This window comes from Lagenorhynchus albirostris, chromosome 1 (assembly GCF_949774975.1).
Source record: "Lagenorhynchus albirostris chromosome 1, mLagAlb1.1, whole genome shotgun sequence".
NCBI lineage: Eukaryota > Metazoa > Chordata > Mammalia > Artiodactyla > Delphinidae > Lagenorhynchus > Lagenorhynchus albirostris.
The window spans coordinates 4,658,402-4,682,978 of record NC_083095.1 but is presented as its reverse complement, the minus strand read 5'-3'; the positions used below and the strand labels follow the sequence as shown (position 1 = coordinate 4,682,978).

At 63.0% G+C, this 24,577-nt stretch overlaps 1 protein-coding gene across 6 annotated transcripts in view; it reads right to left on the bottom strand.

Annotated features, from left to right (window-relative positions):
• Window positions 1-5,279: 5,279 nt before the first annotated feature.
• BEGAIN (brain enriched guanylate kinase associated) overlaps window positions 5,280-24,577 on the bottom strand; it is a 43,999-nt gene continuing 24,701 nt past the window's right edge. Inside the window, exons 3-8 of one of the 6 annotated variants that reach the window (XM_060159958.1) lie at window positions 16,939-17,028; window positions 12,642-12,803; window positions 11,327-11,393; window positions 10,764-10,871; window positions 8,295-8,378; window positions 5,280-7,350 (exon numbers count right to left, since the gene is read on the bottom strand). In XM_060159958.1, the coding sequence (XP_060015941.1) occupies window positions 5,989-7,350; window positions 8,295-8,378; window positions 10,764-10,871; window positions 11,327-11,393; window positions 12,642-12,803; window positions 16,939-17,028 (1,873 nt within the window). In that variant the 3' untranslated portion in view covers window positions 5,280-5,988. Of the gene's footprint in view, window positions 7,351-8,294; window positions 8,379-10,763; window positions 10,872-11,326; window positions 11,394-11,718; window positions 11,796-12,084; window positions 12,306-12,641; window positions 15,481-16,938; window positions 17,029-24,577 lie in introns of those variants that run through there. The other 5 variants (XM_060160121.1, XM_060160200.1, XM_060160040.1 and 2 more) reach the window with 5 other exon arrangements.

The window sequence follows — 24,577 nt, the reverse complement described above, 5'->3', positions numbered from 1 at the left end:
TCTTAGGTTATTTCAGCGACAAATATGTATCGGCTCCCCACTCGCAGGCCTGCTGGAGCTTGGAGACAAAGCCTGGGGTGGGAGCTGGAGGGGGGGCAGCCCCCGGGGGCGCTGGGTCCGGGTCTGCCCACCCCCGGTCTCACAGGGCCTGCTCAGGCGCGGGCCGCCCTCTCCCTCCCCCGAAGTGTGGCCAGCGGGGTCCCCGGGTTTGTCCGAGCCCTGGGCCATCTGCGCTCCTCCTTGCCCACTGCCTGTCAGGTGTGCGCGCTGCCCACGGGAGTGCGTCTGCCCCGGGGGAGGGAGCAACGTGGAGAAGCAAAGGTCCCTTGAGGAGCCGCAAGGAGCCCTAAGCCCCAGGAGCCCAAGGTCCACCGATGGGTGGGGGTGGGGACCGAAGGTGCGCACGTCTCAGGACGGGCATCCCCGAAGCCTTGGGAGTCTCCCTGGAGGGGGCAGACCGTGAGCCTGTGAGGAGGGTGTCCCCGGCAGGGGGTCAGTGAGGAAACACAGGGGACCCGAGGAGGAAGCCACGGAGCAGGTGGTGCCCAGCCTGGCCTCTCCAGAGCCTGGGCTCCAGGCCCGGCTCTGCTGTCCGTGTAGCCGAGACCAAGTCATATTTCCTCTGGGAGCCTCAGTCCCCCCTCTGTAAAGTGGTGTCAGGATCCCCAGCCTGCAGGCTTGCTGTGAGGGTCCAAAAAGGTCAAGTGTGTGGGGGTGTCAGCACCCTGGGAGCTCCAGTCTGGGAGGGGCACTGGGCAGATTGGGGGGGCTCTGGGGCTTGCTGGGGCTGGTGGTAAACGTTTATTTCAGTGTGTCTAACCCACCCCCGGGCCCTCGGGAATCTTGGGGTCCACAAGCAGGGCATCCCAAGTGGAGGGAAGGGCAGTGCAAAGGCCCTGAGGCGGGACTCATCCTGAGGGCCGACCCCTTTTCTGTCCTTCGTCCTCTTCCCCTGCAGTCAGCACGAAGCCTGGCCTGCAGTGGGTGTTGAGCGGACGCTGTGTCCCCGAGCTGGGCTGGAGAGGCCAGGGCCAAGCGCGTGGGTGGGTGGCGAGCACAGGATCCTGGGTGTCCCTCACACCAGGGAGGTGAAGAATGGCTCAAGAATGGCTCAAGGCTCAAGAATGGCTTCTTTGGTGGAGGGAAAGATAACCGCACCCCACGCTCAGCCCTGGCAGAAGTGGAGGCCCGCATGGGGGGCTGCCCCAGCCTGAGCAGAGGGGAGGTTGAGTGTGCATCCGCTCAGAGCCTGGGCAGGCAGTGGACACTCCTGCCTCGCCCCTCATGCCCCCAGGTGGCTTCGCCTGCTGTGAGTGGGGAGCTCTGTGACCTGTGAAGCCCGCCCTGGGGTCACTTCCTCTGTGAAGCCTTCCCAGGTTACAGCTGCCTCCCGCCGCCCCCTTGCTGGGCCCCTCTTCCCCCCGCACCCCGCACCCCGCTCCTTCAGGACCCCGAGTGTAACAGGCGCCCTGAGCCCCGTCCCCTCCTGACGCTGCCTCCCAGCGTGCGTGCTCAGTGCAGTGCAAACTTCCCGGGCTCGCAGGGCCCTGCTCCCGGCTGCATCCCTGGCCCCTGCGTGCGGGGGGCATTCTGTGAATAACTGCAGGTAAGACCTGCCCACAGGATGTGGGCTTTGGGATCAGACGGCCGTGGACTTCAACCCCGTCACCCCCTTTCGCTGTTGTGCGGTCACAGCCAGTGCTGAGCTGCCCCGTGCCTCAGTGTCCCCTGCTGTAAATGAGAACTCACAGCACCCAGCTTGTGGGGATTCGTGAGGTTGGGTGCGACGGCTCTCGGCAGGACGTGTATGCAGCAGGTGCTCGGGAGCCAGCAGTGGGAGTATCAGTATTAGCGATAGTATTAGCATCAGTGTCAGCCCAGCCACTGGTGCAGGAGTTGAGCCAGTTCAGGCCAGAGGGTGCGGTTGGGTTCATCCTCAGACCTGGTCTGGCGAGGCCCCCTCTGGCCAGCTCTGGCTCACTCTCACGGCAGAACCCCCAGTGAGCTCCTCCCACTTGACAAGTCTCAGGGAAGGCCTCTGACTGGCTGGCTTGTGTCACATGCCCGCCCCAGACCAGGGATCCCTGGCCAGGCATAGCTGCCACTCTGCAGCTGGAGGGGAGAGTGACGGGACCCCCGCAGTACTGTCATGAGGGCGTGTCCCCCCAGGTCCAGCCTGAACAGCCCCTTGGCTGGCATTTGTCGGATGGATTGACCACGTGTGCATGAGCCCAGACACAGGCCGAGAGGGGAGGCTGTGCTCGTCTGGGGCGTAGCGGGGCCCGGCCTTCCCAGGTGCCTCTCGCCCGCCTCTCCTGCCCCCACCTTGCATCCAGCCCCAGATCCTGGGGTCCAGACATCCTGCTTTCTAGCCCAGCCCGAAGCGGGCGTTTTTCTGCCTTCCTTGATGTGGAGTGTGTACTGAGTGAGAATTTCATCGCGTGGTTTGCTGACTGCTCTCCCCACTGTGATATGTCAATATGACCACTCCTTTGTTTAATGAGCATCAGTTACACACGTACTCGACTGGCTTTGGCGTGGCTGCTGGGGTGTGGCCAGGGGATGACCTCCCTGTCCACCGAGCTGCCCGGCCCCTCCCCTGTGCTGAGTCCACACCCCGGCTACCTGCAGCCCTGTGGGACACCATGGGTCCCAGACCCGTCACCGGCTTGCATGGGGCCTTTGTGGGCTGGGACCCTTTTGACTTCTCTCGGGGCAAACACCAGCCAAATCTCTGTCCTTGGAGGCCGTTTCTTTACCACACTGGTCACCTGGAGCCAGCCGAAGCTCTGACCCTCCTGGGACAGGGATATCCAGGGATCCCCAGACACCACTGCAGCTGCTTCTTAGCACCCCTCCCCTGTGGATTTGATTTCCTAACTACGTGCCCTGCAAGCCCTACCCCTTCTTAGGTTATTTTACTGGGAAGAATGGCAGGTGCTCTCCATACCCTGATCCTCTGCAAGGCGTCTACGAGTTCACCATTTGCAATTTTAAAATAAGAGAGCTAAATTTAGAAAGTATGGAGCAGGAAAGAAAAAGGAGTGTGGGCTGCCCCTCCACCCACCTTCCTGGGGCTGAGTGCCTACCTTCGCCTCACCCGTGAATCTGAAGCCGTCGTGGGAGAAGAACGCTTTCATGTTGAGATGCCAGCGTGGCTGTGTCTGTTGCTGAGCGAGGCTGATGCTCGCAGCCCCCGTGAGGTGGCTGTGAGCCCCACCGTCCCGGTGGGCAGACGGACAGGCCCGGGAAGCCTGCGCTCCTCCCCTCCCTCGGGACCCATCTCTGGCCCAGCCTGGGGCTCTCCATGCAGTGGGACAGCCACCAGTCTCGAGGGCCCCTGGGAATCTCACGAGTCAGAGTCCTCAGGCTCCAGAAGGGGAAACTGGCCCAGAGGGCCCAGGACTTGCCCAAGGTCACACAGCCCTGCACTGCCTGCTGTGGGCTGAGAAGAAACATGGACAGAAGGGTCGGTGGACGGTGGGTGCACAGCCAGGGTCCTGTTGGGAGGGAGGCAGGACCGGAGTGGAGCGAGGGGGTGCTTGGGGAAGGAGGGAAGGAGGGAAGGAGGGAAGGAGGGAAGGAGGGAAGCCCATCCCGGCCGTGGCTGGCTTCAGAGGCCATGGCAGGACAGCTCTGTGAGGCCTGTTGGCCACCTGCAGGGACGAGCAGTCAGACTCTGAAGTGACCATGTAGGGGCCCGCCCTTCTGGGCCCAGACTGCAAAGTCCTCGGGGTTCCCAGCCCTGCTGTCCAGTCTCACAGCCCACGTGGTGCTGACGAGGCTCAGGGCCCCTCTGGGAGCGTCTCTGAGCGAGAGCCTGCTGGGTGCCGGGGGCCATGTGTTTTCCCCTCCACCCACTCATTTGCCCCCCAGTTCCGTGAGGGTTGCTTCCCCACCTGCCCACAGGGAAACCGGGCCCCACACAGGGGAGCTGACTCCGGAGCCTCTCCCCAGCCCCTCCCCCGCCAGCAGGCTGCTTCCTGGGGCGCATCTGCTCCTGGGGTGGGCAGCCGGGCCTGCAGTGGCAGGTCAGGTGCAGGCACCCTGGAGCTACACAAAGCTGGGTGGGCCGGAGAAGTTCAGGTGTGCACCTGGGCCGAGGTGGTCCCCTCCCAGTGGGAAGAAGCAGACATGAAGCCCCCTGGAGGAGGGGCGCTCCATCCTAGGCCTTGCAGAACGTTCACAAGTACTTTCTCAAGGGCATCAATGAGCATGCTCAAAGATAACCAGGCACACAAAGAAACAAGGCGACATGGGCAGGAGCCAAGATAAACAGTCCACACAGACCCCACCTGATGGACGTGTCAGGCCCAGACCGTGAGCCAGCTGTGCCCGCTCTGTTTAAAGAAACAAAAGACAAGCCTGGAAATCTCTCCAGGGAATAGGAAACTATTAGAAAGTGGCATAGTGGGTTTGTAGGATAACCAGACAGAACTTCTAGAAATGGAAAACATTAATAACCAAAACTAAAAACGTGGTGGCTGTGTTGGGCAGCTGAATGGACGCAGCAGAAGAGAATTAGTGACCTGGAAGAATGCAGGTTGAGCACGGTGACACCAAGGTGTGGGTCTTAAGGAGGCAGGGACACAGAGGTTCTGATGGCAGTCCCAGGAGGAGGGAAGGGTGGAGAAATAGTTTAAGAAGCAGCTGAGGATTTTCCTCTACTACTGAGATACACCAATGCACAGATGCAAGACTCCCTGTGAATTCCCAGCAAGGAGGAATCCACAGCGAGACACACCTCAGGGAAACTGCAGAAAACCAAAGGGAAGATCTTCCACAGCTGGAGAGAAGAAGACAGATTAGCACCAAGAGAACAACTCCTGGGAAGGGGGGGGACTGATGGCGAGTCCCACCCCAGCAGGAAGCCAGGGGACATCTCTGTGCACTGAGGGTAAGAGACCCCCGCTGACATTCTCCCCAGTGAGAATATCCTTCAGAAATGGGGCAAAGACATCTTCAGAGCAAAAAAAAAAAAACCCAGAAGAGTTTGTCACCAGCAGAGCCGAACTAAAGGACATCCTAAGGAAGCTTGAGGCAGAAGCAAAGTCTATAAGGAACATTGTATGAAATGGCAATAACAACGTTTAGTGGGTTGAGACGATGGAAGAATTCAAACACTGGACGACACGGTGCCAGGGCGGGGGAGGAGTGTTATCATCAGTCTGCCCTGGCCTCAGAGAGGGGAGGATGGGGGGAGACACCCAAGGCCACACGTCCCGAGATCAAAAGGCAGGGGAGAGAAGAAACTACCCAAACCCAAATTCTTTCCACCGACGTCTTTTATTAATGAATGCAAAATACAGTACTGAGACGGGGCATGCATCACAGACGACAGGAAAGCAAGCTACAGAAACCGGGGTCGGAGGGCCTCATTACATCTGAGGTAGAGCGAGGTGGTACCGGGGAGCGGGACACTGGGGGGACGAGCACCGGCCCCACTTGGGACTACGGACCACGGGGGAGCTGGGGGGTGGTCGGTCGTCGGCCACACGGCAAGAACAGCTGAAAACGTTACACATCCCTCCACCCGTTCCAGTCCCCCTCTTTGTGGACAGAGCGTCAGGGTTCCCTTGTCACTGGCTGGCGGGGGGTCTCCGCAGGACACCGTCCTTCCCTCTGAGGGGCAGGCCCCACTCACCCTCACCCGAAAATCAAGGAGCGTCGCGTCGAAAACGCCTAGGCCACCATCCAGGGAGCTGGAGGCTGAGTGCGTTAAGAAAGACCCTTTTGCTCTATAAAAATAGTTGCGCTTTATAAAAGGGGGGATGCTCATCTCCGGTGGGGAAGGAGGCTGCTGTGTGAGAAACGGTCCACCGTGGCGGTGCGGGGGCGGACGAGACACGTGGGTGGGGTGCGCCCCCTCCCCCGGCTCAACGGGGTCCTCGTTTGCGGGGCCGGGAGGACGGGTATCAGGGAGGCGAGGCAGCACCCCTCGGGACCCGGTGTGCGGGGTGGCCACGGCCGAGGCCTGCACGTGGGTGCTCAGTTGAGCAGGGTTCCGTAGAGCTGGGCTTTTGTGAGACTGTCCTTGCGGCTGAGCCCCGAGCCGCCAGTCCGAGGGAAGGCGGGCTGGGGGCTGAGGCGGGCGCCGGGGTGCATCTCCGGGGAGGCCTCCATGGAGCTGGGCTCCAGGGAATCCCTGGAGCTCCGAGGGCTGTGCTCGGGCTCGGGGCTGCCCCCCGCCCCACAGAGCTGCACCCCGAGCCTCTCCCGCTCCCCCTCGCTGGCCGCGTAGCTGGGCAGGGGCTCAGCCGAGCGGCCGGGGCTGAGGCTCAGGTCACCGGCCGCCCGGAGGTAGCGGGGCTCGGCCAGGTGGCCCTGGGAGAGGTCATCGCCCTCCGAGAAGCTGTCAGCCTTGTAGCTGGCATAGAGGGGGCTGGCGCGGCCCTCGGCCTTCTCGCCTGGGCCGCCTCCGGCCCCGAAGTAGCGGTCGTTGAAGCCGCCGGGCGAGGCGCGGCCGGGGGCGGCGGCGGCGGCCGCAGCGGCGGCCGGGAAGGGGTAGGCGCCGATGTCCTCCACGCTCAGCGGCCGCCACTGGCCGCGCGCGTCCTCTGCGGCCAGCCGGGCCGACCCCGGCTTGGCCCGCAGGTTCCACAGGTTGGGGGGCATCAGGGCGGGCTGGGGGCCGGGGGAGACCGGGAAGCGGTAGGGCTCGGCGGGGTACGGCGACACAGTCCTCGCGAACCCCGGGGCCGCCTCGGCCTCGAGCGGGGCGGCCACCGCAGCCGCGGCCGAGGCATAGCGCGAGCTGCTCCCGTAGGCCGCAGGCGGCGTGCGGCCGAAGAGCTCGTCGCGGCTGTTCAGGTAGATGGCCTGCTGCGAGGCGGTGAGCGTGCTGGCCTGGGCGTGCTCCTTCTCCTCCGACGCGGCGCTGAAGCTCGAGTAGGAGCTGGACGTGGGCAGCGAGGCCGCGTAGCCCCCGAAGGCCCCGTGCCGGTAGCCCGCGGGGTAGGCCGCCGCCTCGGGCTCCTCCTCCTCGGCCGCGCTGTCAGTGGAATTCTGGGCCCGCAGGAAGCCCACGTCGGTCACGGGCCCGTCCGCACTGGGCCGCCGGTCACGGCGCCGCTCCTCGGGGCAGTAGAGGGCCGTGTCGCTGCAGTAGATGTCCCCCTTGTAGGGGGGCCGGGGGCCCGGCTTTTCCAGCCTGTCGCGGAAGGCCAGGTCACGGGCTGAGGCATCCGACAGATGGGAGGACAGGCTGCCGGGGTCTGGCTTCTCCAGCACCTTGGCGAGGACGCAGGGGGGGACACTGTCAGCGTAGGCCGGGCGGCAGAGCGGGGAGGGCAGGCTGCAGCCTTGCTTCTCCATGTGCAGGCTCACGTGCTCCTGGAACTCTGAGGGCAGCTAGAACGGGATGCCGCGAGGAAGAGGAGGGGACGGGGGTCACGGTCAGCCCCGGACCGGCAGCCGAGGCTGACCCACCGGGGACCTGCCCAGGGCCTCTCTAATCCCACCAGCTGGAGCCGACGCCCGGGATGCTCTATTTCGCAAGCTCCCGGGATGTGCCTATGAACCCCTGGTCACCGCCACCCAACCCGGCCCACTCCAGTGGGGCACTGCAGAGCCTGGAGGCTGGAACCCGGCTCTGACTCAGGCCTCTCTCGGGCCTTCCCCTGAGGTGCTGACTTGCTCTCCCAGCCCCAGGGTCTCTGGGAGGGCACCCCCGGCCCACGCACGTGACCTGGGTGCTCCCAAACCAGACAGACTCAGAAACAGATGCGACAAAGATTGAGAGCCAGGCGCCCAGCGGTTTCCGCAGGAGCGCCTGGTGCCCTGTGGGGGGCGTCCCGCTACTGTTTGATCTATTTTGTGAGCGTCTTAGGTGTGGCCCAGGCTCCGGGAGGCGGCAGGTGGAAAGGCCTGGGTGAGGGGAAGGGCAGCCTGGCTGGGGTGGGAGCCCTGGGTCCGAGGCTGGGCCCTGTGGCCTTGGCCCAGTGACTCTCATGTGAAGCCAGTTTCTTATCTCTGAAATGAGCACTGTTAGGAATTGTACCCAAACCAAACCACAGCGTTTCGGGGGGGCTCACACAGCGGGTGGGGACTGGGGGCTGTGCCCGGAGGAAACGGGGTGGGGGGTGCGCCGGCTGTCCGGGCTTGGCGGGGAGGTGTCTATGCGGTGGTCCCTCCACCACGTACCCAGATAGGCCAGGGCACGGCAGGATCGAGTAGGGCCAGGGGGCCTCGGGCGCAGCCAGCCCCTTCGCTCTCAAGGGTGGGACCTGCGAGGAAGGGGCCCCGAGTGGTGGCAGGGGCAGCGGTGGGCCTGGCCGGGGCGGGGCTCACGTTACCTCGGACACCTTATGGCCCCTGCCGTACGTCTGGCTGCACTGCAGCAGCTGGGCCGCTAGATTGCAGTCCTTCCTATAGAGCTCCTAAAAGACAAGAGAAGCTGTTCTGCACAGGCTCGCCCCTCGCCAAGGTCGCTGCCACCCTGACCGGTGCCCAGTGGCCAATGCGGAAACCGGCGGGCAGAACCAGCTGTGCAGTGGGCAGCACGAGGACCCTCTCTGGGCCTCACACTCTCTCCTGCAGAACGGGGGCCCCTGCTCTGACCTGGAGCCTCTGGGGCATGGAGGGCGCCCTCCCAGGCAGTCCCACCACTGACCCGGGTGGGAAGCTCCCACAGGGTGGGGGGCAGTGGGAGAAGAAGGGCCTGCAACGTGCCCTAAAGTCCCAGAGGCCCCAGGCATGGACACCAGGCCCGGTCTCCCTGCCCGCGGCCTCTGAGTCCCTCCCAAGGGAACGCGGTGGAGAGCGCCGGCAACGGCGAGGGACGAGGAACGGGCCTGCCGCTCCCACGTCTCAGAGTGAGGCCTGGACTTGGACGTGGCTGCAGGGCCGGGCAAGGGTCAGGGCGAGTGGGGGGCAGAGGGCCTGTGTGACCCCAGGTCCGGGCGGGGACCAGCTCAGCCTCCTGAGCTGAAAACAGATGCAAACAGTAGGCCTCGAGGGGTTTTGGTTTCATCTTTGGAAAATCTCTGTTGCACGTGCCTGCCGCTGGGCCTTGGTTCCCACTGCCGGCCTGGGACCCTCTGCAGCCAGGGCTCTGACGGGGGCGGGGGGCCTGGGGTCCACCGATGGGCCCTGAGGTCCACCTGCTCCCATTGTCTCAAGTCAACCAGGCCCAGGCGTCCTGCAGCTCAGGTGAGCTGCTGAGGGCGTGGGCGCCCCTGCCATCCCCTGACCCTGGTCCTGGTGGCTGCGCCCCTCCACCTTCCGTACTGAGGCTGGTGCCCCGGCTTGGCCTGCACAGTGGAGGGAACCCGGGTCTCCCACTCCTTCAGTGCATCCCTGAAAGGGTATAGTTGGTTGAGAGCTGGGAACTGGGCTCCTGTGAGGCCCCAGACTGGCTGCCGCTGGCGTCAGAGGGCTGCAGGCACCGTCTGGCCAGCCCAGACCTGCCACCAAGCTGTTAGCAGTCTTCTGAGAGCCGCCGCTCATCTCTGTGCACTCTTCCGCCATCTCCTACCTGTGGCATCTCCACCTGGCTGTCCAGGGCCCGGCTCCAGCCCCACGCCTGCCACCCCTCCCACGTCTCCCCCAGAAGGTCCCAGCCCAGGAGATGGCAGGTGGCTCCCTTCCAGCAGACTCGGACCCCTGCAGTGGGGCTGGACCCATTTTTTCTTCTCATAACCCACATCCCAAATCAGTCAATCACTTTGGTTCCAGCTTCAAAATATAACCAGAATCCAAGCCCCCCGCTTCACACCTCCCTGGCCGCCATCCTGGCCAAGCCACCATCGTCTTTCTCCCAGGTTGCTGTCTCATTGACCTTCCCACTCATGGCTTTGTCCTCTACGGTCTGTCCTCAGCAGAGCAACCACTGGAGCCCAGTAAGAGTAAGTTCAGTCAGGCTACCCCTCGGTTCAAGAACCTTCAGTGGCTCCCTACTTCACTCAAAAAAAACCCCCAGATTCCTATCGAAGCCTATACAATGCGGCCTCCTGTTTTCCTTCTGATCTCAGACCCTCGGCCTCTCCTCCCCACAAGAGCCCCTTCTGGTCTCTTTGCTGGTCTTCAAGTTACTCAGACCCACCTTTGCCGCTGTGGCTCTTTCTGCCTGGGAAGCGCCCTTCCCCGCTGTCGCCTGGCTAGCTCCCTCATCGCTTTCAGGTCTCGGCTCCAGCAGCCTCTTCCAGAAGCACCCGACTGAGATTCCCTTAATCCTGCACCTGGCAACTCCCAGCGCCATCCCCTGCTTTATTTTTCTCTGCAGCATTTAGCACTTCTAAGTCACTACACAGTTGACATATCTATCCTGTTTACTGTCCGCCCTCCCCACTCCCCTGCTCAGATGTAAACTCCACGTGGGCAGGGCGCTTGCCTGTGTTGTTCACACGTATTCTCAGAGCCTCGTAGGGTCTGGCCCGGCGAGGAGCAGAGGCTAATCAGTGAGTGTGTGCTCAGCTGACGGGTCTGTGGCAGGCAGCGGGGCCCTTCTCGCGGGACCCTGGAAGTCAGGACCCACGGGTAGCCACAGGACTCTGATGTCCACTGCGAGTGGCCGAAGGCAGGAGTCCTGAGTGGCCACGCCCCAACCCTGGGGTCAGGAAGCCCTGCCTTGACTGGGACAGCGTGGCCCCATGCTCCCTATCTCAAGTCCCATCTCCTTCCAGTAGAGGGTCTCGCGGGATGCAGTTTGTGAGGCAGCCCCCGTCCTTCCCCGACTGCCCAGGTACTCCGTGAGGTCCTGACCATCCCGTCTGTCCACCCGGCCCTGCGCCAGCCCCTCAGGGTCAGAATGGCCCGGCACTCACGTTGTCCTCCGATAGCTTGTCGATGGTCACCTTGGCCTCCAGCAGGTGGCTGTTGAGGGCGACGATCTCGTGGCTAAGCGCTCGTTTCTCTTCCTCATAGTGCTGGCCCTGGAGGTGGGGGACAGGCAGAAGAGGGAGGCGCTCAGCAGCCAGCCAAGGCCTGGGGCCTCCTGGGTCCCCTCTCGCAGCCGATAACGAGGAGGAGTTTGGAGGCCAAGGCACGCAAGGGTCAGAGCACAGAGCAGCCCATGTTCCAGTCCCGCTCTGCCAGGGAGGAGCCAGACGGCCTTGGGCAAGTCACTGCCTCTCTGAGCCTCAGTCTCTCCTCTGCACCATGGGGACAGTGATAGGTGAGTGCTGGAGAGCACCCAATCAGGGCAGAGACAGGTGGGACTGGCCCAACCCCGGGGAGCAGGGAGTGGGCAGCGTGGAAACGAGGCCTTTGGCCCAGCTCCTCATGGGTAAGGGCATGACCACCAGGCCCGAGGTCCTCACCATGGTTCCAGAGCTGGGGGCCCAGGGCTGGGAGTGCTGGGGTGTGGGGGTGTGTGGCGTGCCCTCACCATGCGGTACAGCTTGTCCTCCAGCTCCTGGTTGATCCTCTGCAGCGCCATGTAGTTGCTCTGAATCCTGGAACGGAGGCCTTGACGTCACTGCTGTGCCAGGCCTGACCCTCCCACGGCCCCCGTAGCCATACAGCCCGCTGAGGGCTGAACACAGGCCCCACCCTGCTCTAACTGCTCCTGTGCTAGAAAGCATCTGATTGAAGCTAACTTGTTGCAACAGTTCCTGGGCCAGGGCCGAGGACCCCTGTAGATGAGAAGGGAAGGCCTGTTATTCACAAGGGACTCTGTCGGGTCCTCACTCAGAGCCGGTTAACTCACAGTTTACACACAGTCCTTACAAAGCTGGCGAAAGGGTTCACAGTTCAATAGCAGTTTAGCAGGGGTCTAACCTGAAGACTGTGTGATGTGCCCTGGGGTGAGTGCTGGGGACACACAGTGAATAGGATACGGTTCCCCCTGGAAGAGGCTGAGACGGAGGCAGGTGTTGGGTGGGAAGCCGTTGACGCCATGCGGTGTGACGGTGGAAGGGGCAGTGTCCATCCTCTCGACAACCTATGTGTAGTGTTATTGCCCCTGTCTTGCGAGTGGGGAAACTGAGGCTGGAGGTGCTTAAGTAGTGAGGGACAAACAGCCTCCCTGCAAATCCAATGCTCTATAAACATTTATAACAAACCAAGCCAACAGCAAAGTTTGCGTTTCCTTTCATTCTTCCTAAAAGAAGCCTGGAAAGCGTGTAATAGTTTTGAGAAGAATACCCATCTTAGACGTGCAGCACGATGTTTACAGAAGTTTTGTTTTTAAGGGAGCCATTGCTCAGGGTCCCGCACCCTAGCCTGCTGTCACTGGCTGCTGTGCTGCTCAAGGGAACCGTCTCTAAATGCTGGTTCACCTCCAAGGCTGGACATCATTTCCCGGTCAGAGACCCAGGCGCCAGTGGCTGGGGTCTGGGTCTAGGGATGGCTGCTCCTGTGTCTTGCTGCCGCCCCACCACATAGATACAAGAGAAAGAATGAGCAGGGGACGCAGAGGTGCCTGGGAAGAGCCTGTACCCGGCAGTAGCCAGCGCCAGTTCAGATCCTGGTGTGGCAGCTCTTGGCACAAAGCGCGACTCTTGTCAGAGCCGCCTGCCCTCGCTGAGCCTTGGACTCCCCGTGTACGAATGGGGTCACCAGCTCGGGTGGGAGGCACGGCCCTGCTAGCGGCAGGTCGCCGGCCCCGCGCCCCGCGCCGCCCAGGCCCCGCCCCCCAGGCCCCGCCCCTCCCTGGCCCCGCGCCGCCCAGGCCCCGCCCCTCCCAGGCCCCGCCCCCTTACCTGCGCAGCTTCTCCGTGACCTTCTCCAGCTCCTCCTGCGCTCGGCGCAGCTCGATCTCCAGGTAGTGGCGGGTGGAGTCGAACTCGGTCTCGAGCTTCTCGAGCTTGTGCGTAGTGTAGGACAGCCGCTTGCGCAGCTCGCCCTTCTGCTCCTGCAGCGCGCTGCAACGACACGCGGCGGCGGGCCGGGCCGCGGCGCTGAGCTCGAGGCGCCGGTGGGTGCGCACGGGGTGCGCCAGGCCGCACCAACGCACGCGCACACGCACCACAAGCACGCACACCGCCCAGCCCCCGCCCCGGGGGTCAGGGTCTCTGACCCTGAGCCAGTCTGGCACTGGGGGGGGCAAGTGCTTGGGGCGGCTTAAAGGACCCTGGTTTAAAGAGCACCCATCGGCACCCAGTCTCTCGGTCTGCGAGCCGACCTCCAGATGGCATCGCTTACAGGGTCCCCCACTTTTGCTCCTCCACAGCGCTGGCTGGGGACGCTGAGGCCCAGAGGCACTAGTGCCACACCCTAGACCAGGATTGTCTTCCCCAAATCGGCTGTGTGGTCCCAGCAGGCTGTGTGATCTCTGGGCCAGGGAGAGGATGAGCCTGGATGCCCCACGTCCAGGTAGCATCCGCCACAGTGGCCAGCTAGCTGCACAGAGCATCAGACACTCAGAAAACCACTGGCCTGCTCATGTCTCCCTTCCTCCAGGAAGCCTTCCAGGGCCAGGCTTGGCTCTTGAGGCGCTATTTTCCCCACAGACTGAGGGCTCCTCTGGGACCCCAGGCCGCCGAGTTCCCATGCTCAGGAAAGAGGAACGGGATGATTCACCCTCTGAGCCATATGCCATCAATTCACATCAGCTACTGTTGGGCACAAGGCAGGAGGGACAGGTGTGGTGGCCACACCCAGGGGACTGGCCGCGAACTCCACCAGGGCAGGGGCCACACCCTCCTGTCGGCAGCCACCCAGGTCCCAGGGAGCACCTAACCACGGGCCGACCTGAGGCACCTTTCCCCTGACTGGCTGAGCACGCAGAAGGGGCCCAGGGGGAAGGACTCACCTTAAATAGCCGGGAGGGCTGATTTCTGCAGGGAAGGGAGAGCGGCCCGGTGGGTGAGGGGCGCCAGGGGAGTTCTGCTGGCTGTTAGCCACGAACGAGTGAGGCTAAGGTTCAAGCTGCCGTTCAGTGCCCTGGGTGTGCGCTTTGCTCTGTCACTCCCTGCACTTTGCCCCCGTCACCCCCTACGTTACAGTCACAACGAAGCCCAGAACGGTGCAGCCTGAAGGTGAACTCCATGGTGTCACGGGGTGGGCGGGGTCCCTGCCATCACACAGACCTGGCTGCTGGTCCCCGCCACGCACCCCCCCAGTCCACCTGCGACTGTCCTCATCTTGCCCTGGGGACACAAAGCCCTGGCTTCAGAGAGGTGTCCGGGTCGGAGTAGGGGCCCAACTGGGCTGTTTGCTGGAGGAAGCCCAACCCTCCTCAGGGGACCATTTGGAGCTAAGACCCTTTGGATGGTAACTTCTGGTGGGTTTGCTGTGGGCAAGCAGGAGGCTTCCTCCAGAGCCCGGGGTAGAGTGGGCTTCAGTCTTGGGCCCTGTCTGTAAACCACGCGTGTTACCATAGGCGCACACCCAGAGAGCCCCGATTAAGCCTTCCTGGATTCCTGCCCAGGTCTACATTCTTAAAAATAAATAAAAATAGGGCTTCCCTGGTGGCACAGTGGTTGAGGGTCCGCCTGCCGATGCAGGGGACATGGGTTCGTGCCCCGGTCCGGGAAGATCCCACATGCCGCGGAGCGGCTGGGCCCGTGAGCCGTGGCCGCTGAGCCTGCACGTCCGGAGCCTGTGCTCCACAACGGGGGAGGCCACAACAGTGAGAGGCCGCATACCCCCCAATAAATAAATAAATAAATAAATAAATAAAAATAAAGAGTTGCCTACGTTTTCAGAACCTCAGAGAAGGGTGGGGTGGGTCCTCCCAAGAGTTGGTCCCCAAGGAAGATGCAGAGTGACAAGCAAGGAGGGAGACCAGTGGCAGAGTGCCCGCCCATGGCTGCCAAGCAGGCCCTGCCGCTTCCTCCAGGCAGCACGCCTGACTGACTCACTCCAAGCCCCCTGCAGCTACAGGTCCCAGACTGCCCCTGGCCCAGGCCTTTCTCCCCAGGGGGCTGGCGAGCTTCCTGGGGGCTCTCCCATGTCACCCAGGGCCCCCTGCACACATGGGGTCAGGCGTGGGAGTGGGGCGGCGGCCCCTGAAGTCAGTCATCCTGCAGGGGCTGCAGGTCACCCACAGCCCTCGGTCACAGGGTACAGGCGGGGTCCGCACCCTCGGAAAGAGGTGAGAGCACCCGTGGGGCCACCTGAGCCCTCGCCCCCCCCCACCTTGGTCACTCGCCTGCAGCCACAGCTCGGACCCTGCCGTCAAGACTCTCCACACCTGACGTGACCCAGCCGTATCCCCCTACGATGCATCCACCCGTCACCCTCCTTCCTTCCTTTCCTGCCCTGTCCCACCATTCCTTGCGCCTCACAGCACGAATGAGACAAATGTGGTCCCCGCCCCGCGGAGCTTATAGTCTCGAGGGGAGACAAACAGTGAACAAGGGAGCAGGTTCACCAACAAGGCACGTGGAGGAGGAAAATATGACAGGGCTGTAAGGTGGGCTCCGAGCAGAGCCGGGACCCGCCAGACGGGCATCTGAGCCGCGACGGCCCCTCGCGAGGCAGCCAGCTTCATCGAGCCGGCCCACCCCAGCCTCAGTTTACCCTTGGCCTCCGGATGGCCTTCCAGACATACTGGGCGGCTCTGTCCCACCACCCGTCAAGTACTGCTCTCACCTCCTGAGCCCCTCACACCCACCCACCCACCCCTCAGCCGCAGCGGGTCCGGCCCTGGGCTGCCACAGCCCCCAGCCCGCTTGCTGGAGGTACCTGGGCCCTGGCCCTGGACACGCCCCCCTGGTCCCTCAGTCACAGCAGCGCCAACCCCGGTGCCCCACCACGCCTCCCCACCTCTGCCGCTCCAGCTCCGTCGCCCAGGCTGATCCTCAGGGCCCTGGTTTACCCCTCGCCCCCTCCCCGCACATCTCAGGCCTAAGGTCCTCTGTGCCCAGCCACACACGAACCCCTCCCCAGCCTCCATCTGCAGCCCCGACCTCTCTCTAGGGCTCTACTGCCCTCCACGTCCAGCCGCCCACCGGCCTCTCCTCCCAGAAGGCCTACAGGCACCTCACAGCCAGTGCGTCCAGTGCTGACTCTTCTCTGCCCCCTGTGCTCCCCAGCCCCGGGAAGGTCACAGCTACCAGCGGTCCCCAGTCAGACCCTGAGAAGCCGTGGTGACCCCTCTCACTGCCTGTGGCCACCCTTCACAGTCCTTCACCAAGTCCTGGCCATCAACTACTCCAGAGCTTTGGACATGTCCCCTCCCCTGCCTGGTCCAGGAAGGGCCCTGGGCTGGGCACCCTGAGGTCTTCAGTCACCTGTTTGGTACCACCATCCTTTCCTGCCTTTCCCTCCCAGGGAATTTGCCCGAGCCCTGCCTGACCTCAGCCTCAGTCTCCACATCTGTAAAACGGGGATGTGTGCACCCACACGCTGAAGCACCCACCCTCAGGGAGCAGGGCTGTCACCGTGGTCCCTGCATTCCCCGGATCATCAGAACCGCCAAGAGACGATGCCGGGGGCAGGCACCATGGGGGGAATGCTCAGTGCCTCTGCCTCCCCCCTGGTGTGGAGTTGGCTCAGGGGGCCCCTCAGCAGATGCACAGGGAGGGCCTGGAAATCCCTCATGCGCCACCCTCCGGATCAGGGTCACCCTCCCGGCTGGGGGGCTCGGGAAGCCCTGCTCACACTGCTGCCCGGGGGGGTCCCCTCGCTTTGACCTGGGTCCTGGTGAATTGATCAGTATCTGGCCTCACCCGGCAGGGTGTGTGCTGGTGGGTGCATGCTTCGTGGTTCCCTCCTTGCCCGTGGGAAGCCCCTGGAAGGCTTCCCCACCTCACAGGGGAGAAAGATGAGCTCCCTCGGCGCAGAGTGGGACCCCGCCTGCCTCCCACCAGGAGCCCCTCTGGCTGCTCAGCAGAGGCCTGAGCCCGATGACCGAGCCCAGGGCTGGTCTGTGGGGACACCGGGGCCTCGCCTCCAAGACCAGATGGCCGGGAAGCAATGGCAAGGGTGTGCTGGCAGCCGACACCCTCCCCCTCTCTGGGCCTCATCGGGGGAGTTGATGCAGATGTGGGATGGACGTCTGGGGACAGGCGCAGAGACACCGAGGAGCCGGGGAGACAACAGGTGTATTACCTGTCCCAGAGCGAGGGTGAGGACCTGGCCAGTCGGCCCTGCAGGACGCGGGGTTGCCCGAGGCACGAGGGCACCCAGGGGCTGCGCAGCCTGTGGGTGAAGAGGACAGAGCTGCTCAGAACGGGGACCGGGGGCCACGCCGGGCCCACCATGGGCACGCAGTCACAGAGAGATGGGGGATCGTCCCCCACCGGCAGGAGAGCTCCTTGTCATCAGCAGGGTGGCAGGGTAGGAGCGTAGGAGCTGGGGGGTAGGCACCTGCCAGCCCCGGCTGCCCGAGTGCATTGCTGTCACCGAGTCCCACCCCAGGCCTGCATCCCCATCTCAGCCTCAGAGGGGAGCCACGGGGGGCAGGCTCCCCCAGCTCCAGGTTTCTGTCCGGCTACTGCTCCTTCCTTGCAGGACCCGTTGGTCAGAGAGCCTGGGAGGCAAGGAGGATGGAGGGCGTGTGACCCCCGACCTCTGCTGACGGACACCAGTGGGGTATTCTGGAGGTTGTGGGACCTACTGGATGTTAGGGGTCCAGGGCAGGACCCACTTCACCCCTCCTGGCACCCCTTCTCACTCACCCTGCCTGTGGCCTGTCTGGGCTGGGCGGGGGGTGGGACAGAGGCGGGTGGATGACCCACCCCAGCCCCACGGTGCCACCCTGCTTGGGGGCAACGGGACGTACATCACAGCTTTAGGCGCAAGTGGGCTTGGTCGCCCCCTTCCTGTACTCTCTCCAGGGAGGGCTCCCGGTGGCCTGGCTGGCCCCGGAGCCGGAGCAGAAATCTGATGGGAGGACGCTGCCCCGGACATCAGGCGTCCAGACAAGGCTAAGAGACACGGGCGAGTGTATGTGCTAAGAGAAAGGGCAGCACAACCCCATTTACAAAATAACTGCGTACAGACGCCACACAAGATAGCAGAAGGGAAGGAATGTTAATGTTGTCTTGGGTGGGTGGTGGGATTCTGGGCAATTAAAAAATTTTCTTTTATACTTTTCTGGATTTGTCATATTTCCTACAGCGAGGATGAAAAATCCTCACTGGCGGTCCAGTGGTTAAGACTCCGTGATTCCACTGCAGGGGGCGCGGTTTTGTTCCCCGGTCAGGGAACTAAGATCCCACATGCTGTGGGGTGCAGCAAAAAAAAAAATTTACTAAGGATCAAATTTTGTCCCTCCCCCCAGAGAAGGTTGAAAGTGTTGATTTGATAGGCTGGGGGCTGAGGGGACCGCGAGCTGCACGTCGATCACCACTTCCGTAAGCCCCCATCTGCTCATCTGTGAAATGGGCTGCCCCTGGCCCTGGCCTCCTGGGCTGATCTGCAGGCTGGGCTGGGGGAGGGGTGGGGGGAGAGGCGGCCGCTTGATCTCCATTTGAACTGGACTTTGGAAGTCCAGGCCCAGGGTTCACTCTTGGCCCATGACCCCGACGCTGCTGAGTGAACGGAGAGGAGGGGCAGGACTGGCCCGTTCCCGTGGGAGCAGCCAGAGACCCAGTCTCCCCTTTGGCGGCTCAGCTGGGTCCAGCAATCCCTGGGGGAGTCCCCGTCCCAGCCCTCGCCAGCCAGTCCCCACCCCAGAAGGCCCTTCCGCTGGGGACTCCTGGCAGGTGAGTTCTCAGAAGAGTAGAAGGGAGGCTGGGACCCTGGGAAACTGAGGCCCAGGGAAGGGGCGGGGCTTGCCTGGAAGCACAGAGAATGGGGGGCATGGCTGTGACTTGACCCAGACTCTGCCGCTGGTCACACACAAGGCATTTATCCCTGACAACCGCTCTTGTTCTGACCCGGATTCTCATTTCAGGCCTATGGCATGGGGGAGCGCCTCTTCCTAGAGTTAAGAAAACTGGGGCCCAGAGAGGTTAAGCAAGATCACACAGCAAGTCTGGGATGCGGCTGAAATCCCCCGATGCCTGTGATGCTGTGCTGGGCACGGGGTGGAAGGACACGTGAGCTCTGGGGCCCGGGGGCCATCCTTCCCTCCTCCGCGGTGTGAACAAGGTTCCTGGGGGCAGAGGTGCTCCCTGGTGGGCTGTGGTGATGGGGCGGGTGGGGCTAAGGAGTGTCCGCCCTCCGGCTCCCAGGTACCAGGAGCCGGTCCCCGTGGCACCCCCGTGGCACTGCCTGTCTCCACACGCACTGTCCGCGCTCAGGCTCTGGCCCCCAGTCATGCTCCAGTGACACCAAATTGCTTGTCATTCTTCACACGCTGCAGGCAGCTTCTCATCTTGGTGACTTTGTCGCTGTGTCCCCTCTGCCAGGACGGCACTCACTCCTTCCCGCTCAGGTTAACTCCTCCCCACCCAGGGCTCACTGGTGGGACCCTGACACCCATCCCGCCCCAGCCTGCCCGCCAGGGAGCGTCACTGGGGTTGAGCCTCTGTCCCGGGGCCCGGTCTCCTGCCCCGTGCCGGCCCCCAGTCCGGTCTCCGCCCTCCGCCAGGTCACGAAACCCAGCCAGACCACTCCCGCCTCTGGGCAAAATTCCTCAAGATTCCTCCCCGAAGCCCCCGTCCCCTCAGACCCCCACGGCCCCCACCTCGCCCTGCGCTGGCCCCCTTCCCGCGCGCTGGCTCCAGGCTGTGCCCGAGTTACCCTGAGCCCCTTCCTCTCCACCTCAGGGCCTTTGTCCTCGCCATCCTCTTGGCCAGGTACCCCCCCCACACACACACCTCAGGCCCCTGCAGCCAGGGACAGCATTCCCTCCTCCACCCTCTCTCATTCCTGCGGGGACAAGGACCTGGGGACCTACCTGCCTGCCCTCCCCTGGGACCACCTCCCTCCTTCATCGACTCGTCCCGGTGCCCCGTGCTGTGTCCACGTGGAGCCAGGGACCAGCAGCATGTGCTGCGTGAACGGCTGCAGAAACATCTGCAGAAACATCTGCAGGAGAGGAGCCGATCTTGTCTCCGGGGCTGCAAGGTCCGGTGCATTTTTATATCCCCGGGGCCTACTCTGGGGTTGGATAAATGGGGGGTAAGCCCCCCCAAGTCCTCCTTGCTCCCCTGAGGTGCTGGTGAGAGCACCCGGCCCCTCCCCCACTGGCCTCTCCCCTTCCCGCAGGGGCCGACACCCTGGAACTCACGGCACAGGGACTCATGCCAGCTCCCAGTGTCAAGGGCAATGCCCAGCAGAGGCAGACACCATGGAACCACCCTCAGAGCTACCACTGACGGGCCACCTTGGCCAAGGTGAGCCCAGCCCTGGGAGAAGGTCTTTGCCCCCAGAGCTGCTCAGACCCAGCTGGGCCTCCAGTGGGCACCTTGGGACCACCGCATCAGACTCTTGGGATGCCCTGCGTGGGCCCGGGGGCGGGTCCCTGCAGAATAGCCTCTGGCCCTGTCCCATGCTGGCATCATCTCTGAGTCTCCCTGTAGAAGGTCTGGTACCACCATCCTTCCACAAAAGGAGCCAGAGGCAACCCCTGCAGGGCCTCAGAGCCCCCTCGCCCCTGCCGCGGCCCCCGTGCCCTGGCCTGTGCCCCCGTGCTTGGTGGCCACCACTTTTCTGTGTCTCAGAACAAACAGTCTTTCTCTATTCCCCTTGAACTTGTTCACTGCCGCACTGATTCCATCCTGTGTCCCCAGTGGGAACCTACTGAGGACCCTTCTCGAGGGGCAGGTGGGCATGAATGGTTCACCAACGCCCCCAGCACCTGCCGAGAGCCTGCCCTGCCCCAGGTGCCCACACATACCTACTCATCTAGTCTCAGGCCACCCTGTGAGGGAGGCGTGCACCACACCCATACGACAGATGAGTAAACTGAGGTTCATGGCAATGACGTCACACAGCCCTCCTGGGGTTCAACACTGGGCAGCTGTTCTTCCCCTCACGTTGAGATGACAGATTTTAGTGCAAATCGCAGCCCTTTACTCTTCCTTGAACTGCCTCCCGCACGTCAGAATCACGACAAGGCACAGGCACGGTCTCCCTGTGAGGGTCGACCACGGCCAGCTTGACGGGGCAGAGGCTGGAGTCTAAGAGGTGAGCCACCTGGCAGGGTCAAGGGCAGGGGCCTGGAGTCCCACAGGACAGCTCATCCCGCTTCCTGGTGGGCCGTGAGCTTCTCCTTGGAGGGAAGCAGTCCTGGGCATCCGGTTGGCACTGGTCTGCAGCTCAGACACGCCTGCGCAGCCCCTGGGCAGCCCCTGGGCTGACTCTGTAGCAATTTCACCAGCACCGCCACGTGCACGGAGAAGGGGACTCTGGACACGCCAGGCCACTGTGCAACAGCGTGTGCGTGTGTACTGGGGGAGGGGACTGTCACAGGGCTGGCCTGGGGGCCCACAGCCAGGAGGGGTCACCCACTCAAGCCAGACAGGGGGTGACCTCAAACTCTACGCCTGCTCAGGCCCTGCTCTCTCCTGGTTTGCTGACCGAGGTCATCCAGTGGAACCAGTCCCTCTTCCCTCCTCGCGGCCCGTTGAAACGGACGCTCCACTGCTCTCCTGCCCAGAGACAGGAGACGGGAGACGCTGCAGGGAACATTTCATCTTGCTTCCGCCTCATCTTATCAGGCGGCTGCAGCCCTGCTCCCGCCACCCCCTCCCCCCACGCCCATCAAGGCAGAACCACGTGCTGGGAGCTGGCAGCTCTGCAGCCTGGGAGCCCTCAGTGGGCGGGTGGACCCAGGGGTGCTCAGGGCCAGGACAAAGAAGAGCAACCTGGGCAAGTGGGCGGAGCAGCTGCAGAGTCACAGCCGGGCCTTTGCACATGCTTCCCCTCCTGCTGAGAACACCCCCTCCCCTGTTCTTTAGTTCATTCTATCTACCTCCTCCAAGAAGCCCTCCCGGACCTCCCAAACCCCACTCTGGTTAGGGTCAGCTCTCCATAGACTCGGCGCCTGCACCTGTACAGATGGCAGGAAGTCACACGGCCGAGCTGACAGGCCTCCCTTTCTGCTCATCCGGCAGACTGACCCGGGAACCTCACCACATCCCGTTCCGTTCCTTCACTTTCTCCTGTCTGCTCAACCTCCCAGCGCCTCCTCCCGCACCGCCACTCACAGCTGATGACCTCGCTTCCTTTTCCACGGGAAAAAAGAAGCCACCCCTAGGGAACTTTCGCAGATGCCACCGCCAGGTCTCCCCACCTACCAGCATCTGCCCGCCTGTTACTATAGACAGCCCGCCAGGCAGCCCCTCCGCCCACTCCAGGCGCGGCTCCAGCTACCCTCCCGTCACTCCCAGACCACCAATTTTCCCCTCTTTACTGCATCATTGTCTCCAGCACAAGAACATGCAGGTACGCGTGCCATATTGAGAACAACCCTCTGCTGACCCTCCTGGACCTGTCCTCATTCTCTGCTCCAAGAAACGTTGCCTGTCCTTGCACCCAGCCTGCCAGGACCAATACCCAACCTGGCTCACGTCCCCTCCACGCGACTGAACCAGCTCTCGCCGGTCCCTGAGCTCAGTGCCCAGGCGACCTGAGCCCTCAGCGGCCAACAGCACGGTCGACGCCTCCCTCCTCCTGCAAACACCATCCTCACCTGGCCATCCTTCTCAGCCCCCTCTGCGGGTGGCCCTCCTCTCCCTGGCCTCCTAACCAGCAGGACCCAGGAATAGTGCCTCCAATCTCTCTCCTGCCCTGGGTACACTCACCCCATGGTGGCCCCAGCCACAAACACCATCGCTCCACTGAGGGCCCCCAAATTTGTGTCTCCCCCACTCCAGGCGTGCATACCCTCTGCTGCCTCTGTCTCTGCTTGGATATCTCGCAGGCGGCACAGACCTGCGGGGCCCGCTGTATCCCACTCCGCTCGCCCTCCCCAAATCCACAGGCTTCCCTCCCCAATCCCTGCCCCGACCCAGCAGGGCCAGCACTCCTCCCCGAGCCTGGAGGCACCCTTGACTCCTTTTCTCTTTCCAGCGCCGCCCACCACGCTGAGTCCAACTTTTCTTGTGCGGCATTGCTGCACACCCTCCTAACTGGCTCCTGCCCTCACCTGCTCTCAGCCAGAGGGGTCCTGTTGAAGGCTAAGTCCAATCCACTCTCCATCTCCAAAGCTCCTACATCGCTAGGGTCAGGCCCAACGTGTTCTCACGGATTACCTGATGGCAGGTAGCCTTCCCATTGCCCCCTGGACCTCACCTTCCAGCCGCATTCAGCACGGCCTTGCCTCAGGGCCTTTGCACATGCTGTTCTTCTGCCTGGATCTGTCTCCCAGATACCCCAGATGCCCCTCTCCTCCTTCACTCAACATTCAAACGCAACTTTCTTGGCGAGGCCTTTCCTACACTCTGCAGGCATCCTCTCTCCCCGTTTCCCTGCCGGGCCTGTGTGTCCTTGGCCTCACCCCCCTGGAGTGGCAGCTCCCCAGGACAGGGATTTCTGTCTGCCTCGTTCCCTGCTGGGTCCTCAGACCCTGCAGCAGAGGCTGGCAACCAGGAGGGCCCAATAAACATTCGCTGAATGAATGCAAAACACAGAGTGAATGCATTTTACAGATGAGCAAACTGGGGCTTCGAGGGAGAAAGCGCGCCCCGCCCCAGGTCAACAGGCTGCGGGCCTCCTGGCAATCAACCCGAATTCCCCTCCGCAGCTTCCAGTGCTTTGGGCTTTTCCTTGCCTCTGAGGTCAGCGGCTTTAGGGGGTTGGCTTTGTTTGTCTGGCTCTGCCAGAAGAAGTTGCTCTCTGATTTCCATAAGGGCTGAGCGCCCTGAAATGATCATGAGAGGGTGAAATGTGAATTTCAGGTCAATAATGAGTGTTCAGTGTAAGTATGTGCAAAACACGGCATGGAAGTACTTACACTAAGTAAGCATCCAGCTGTTTATTGAGGTCGGGGAGCCCGACAAAGTAGAGGATGCCCAGTGAAATTTATTTAAACTCGTTTAAATTCCACTGGCCATTCTGTACTCTATCTGGCAGCCCGAGTACGGAGACAGAGGTGACCCCATGGAGGAGGGCCTCCAGCACCGGCAGGAGAGGTCATCCCGTGCCCGTCATGAAGAAGGCCAGCCATCTGCGCGGGAAACACAGCTTGGGCAAAGGCCGGGAGATGAGTGTGGCCAGAGCCCAGGCCTGGGGCAGCTGGCAGGAGGCCGAGAGCGCCTGGCCCTAAGTGTGGGCCAAGTGTCCGGTCCCCTTGCTCGGGGCGCCGGGAGCCCCAGGGGAGCTCCACAGTGGAAGCGACTGGCGACAGGCTCCGGCCTGGGGCTGTCCCTCTGGTGGGTGAGTCGGGACAGGGAGTCCCAAGGAGGCTGCCTTAGGAGAGGTAGGGCCAGCCACACAGCGGGCCCCAGGAAGCCCCCAAGGCCCCCCTTTCTGGCTGTGTTGGGGCTCCTTGGGCACCCCCGCCTGGCCTCGTCTTTCCTAGCACCCAGCCCAGCACCGCTGCTCATCTACTCTCTTTCCTCACCCCCTAGACTGAGGGGGCCTGGAGGGTGGGACTGTGCACACGTTGGCCCTGGACCCCTCCCCTGCCCCAAGGCCACACCTGCTCTCTGCCCAGAATCCGTGTGCAGGGGGCGTCCGCTGGGAGGACAGGTGGGTGGTGTGGTGCGACCGCAGGTGAGGCTCCCAGATGAAGCTCCCAGCGCCCGCCACGCTGCCCTGGAGCCCAGGTGAGAAGAGGCTGCCGTGCAACACTCTGATGATCAGGTTCTGCCCACCACGAAGCCCACGCTGGCTTCACTCATGTGACCACCCC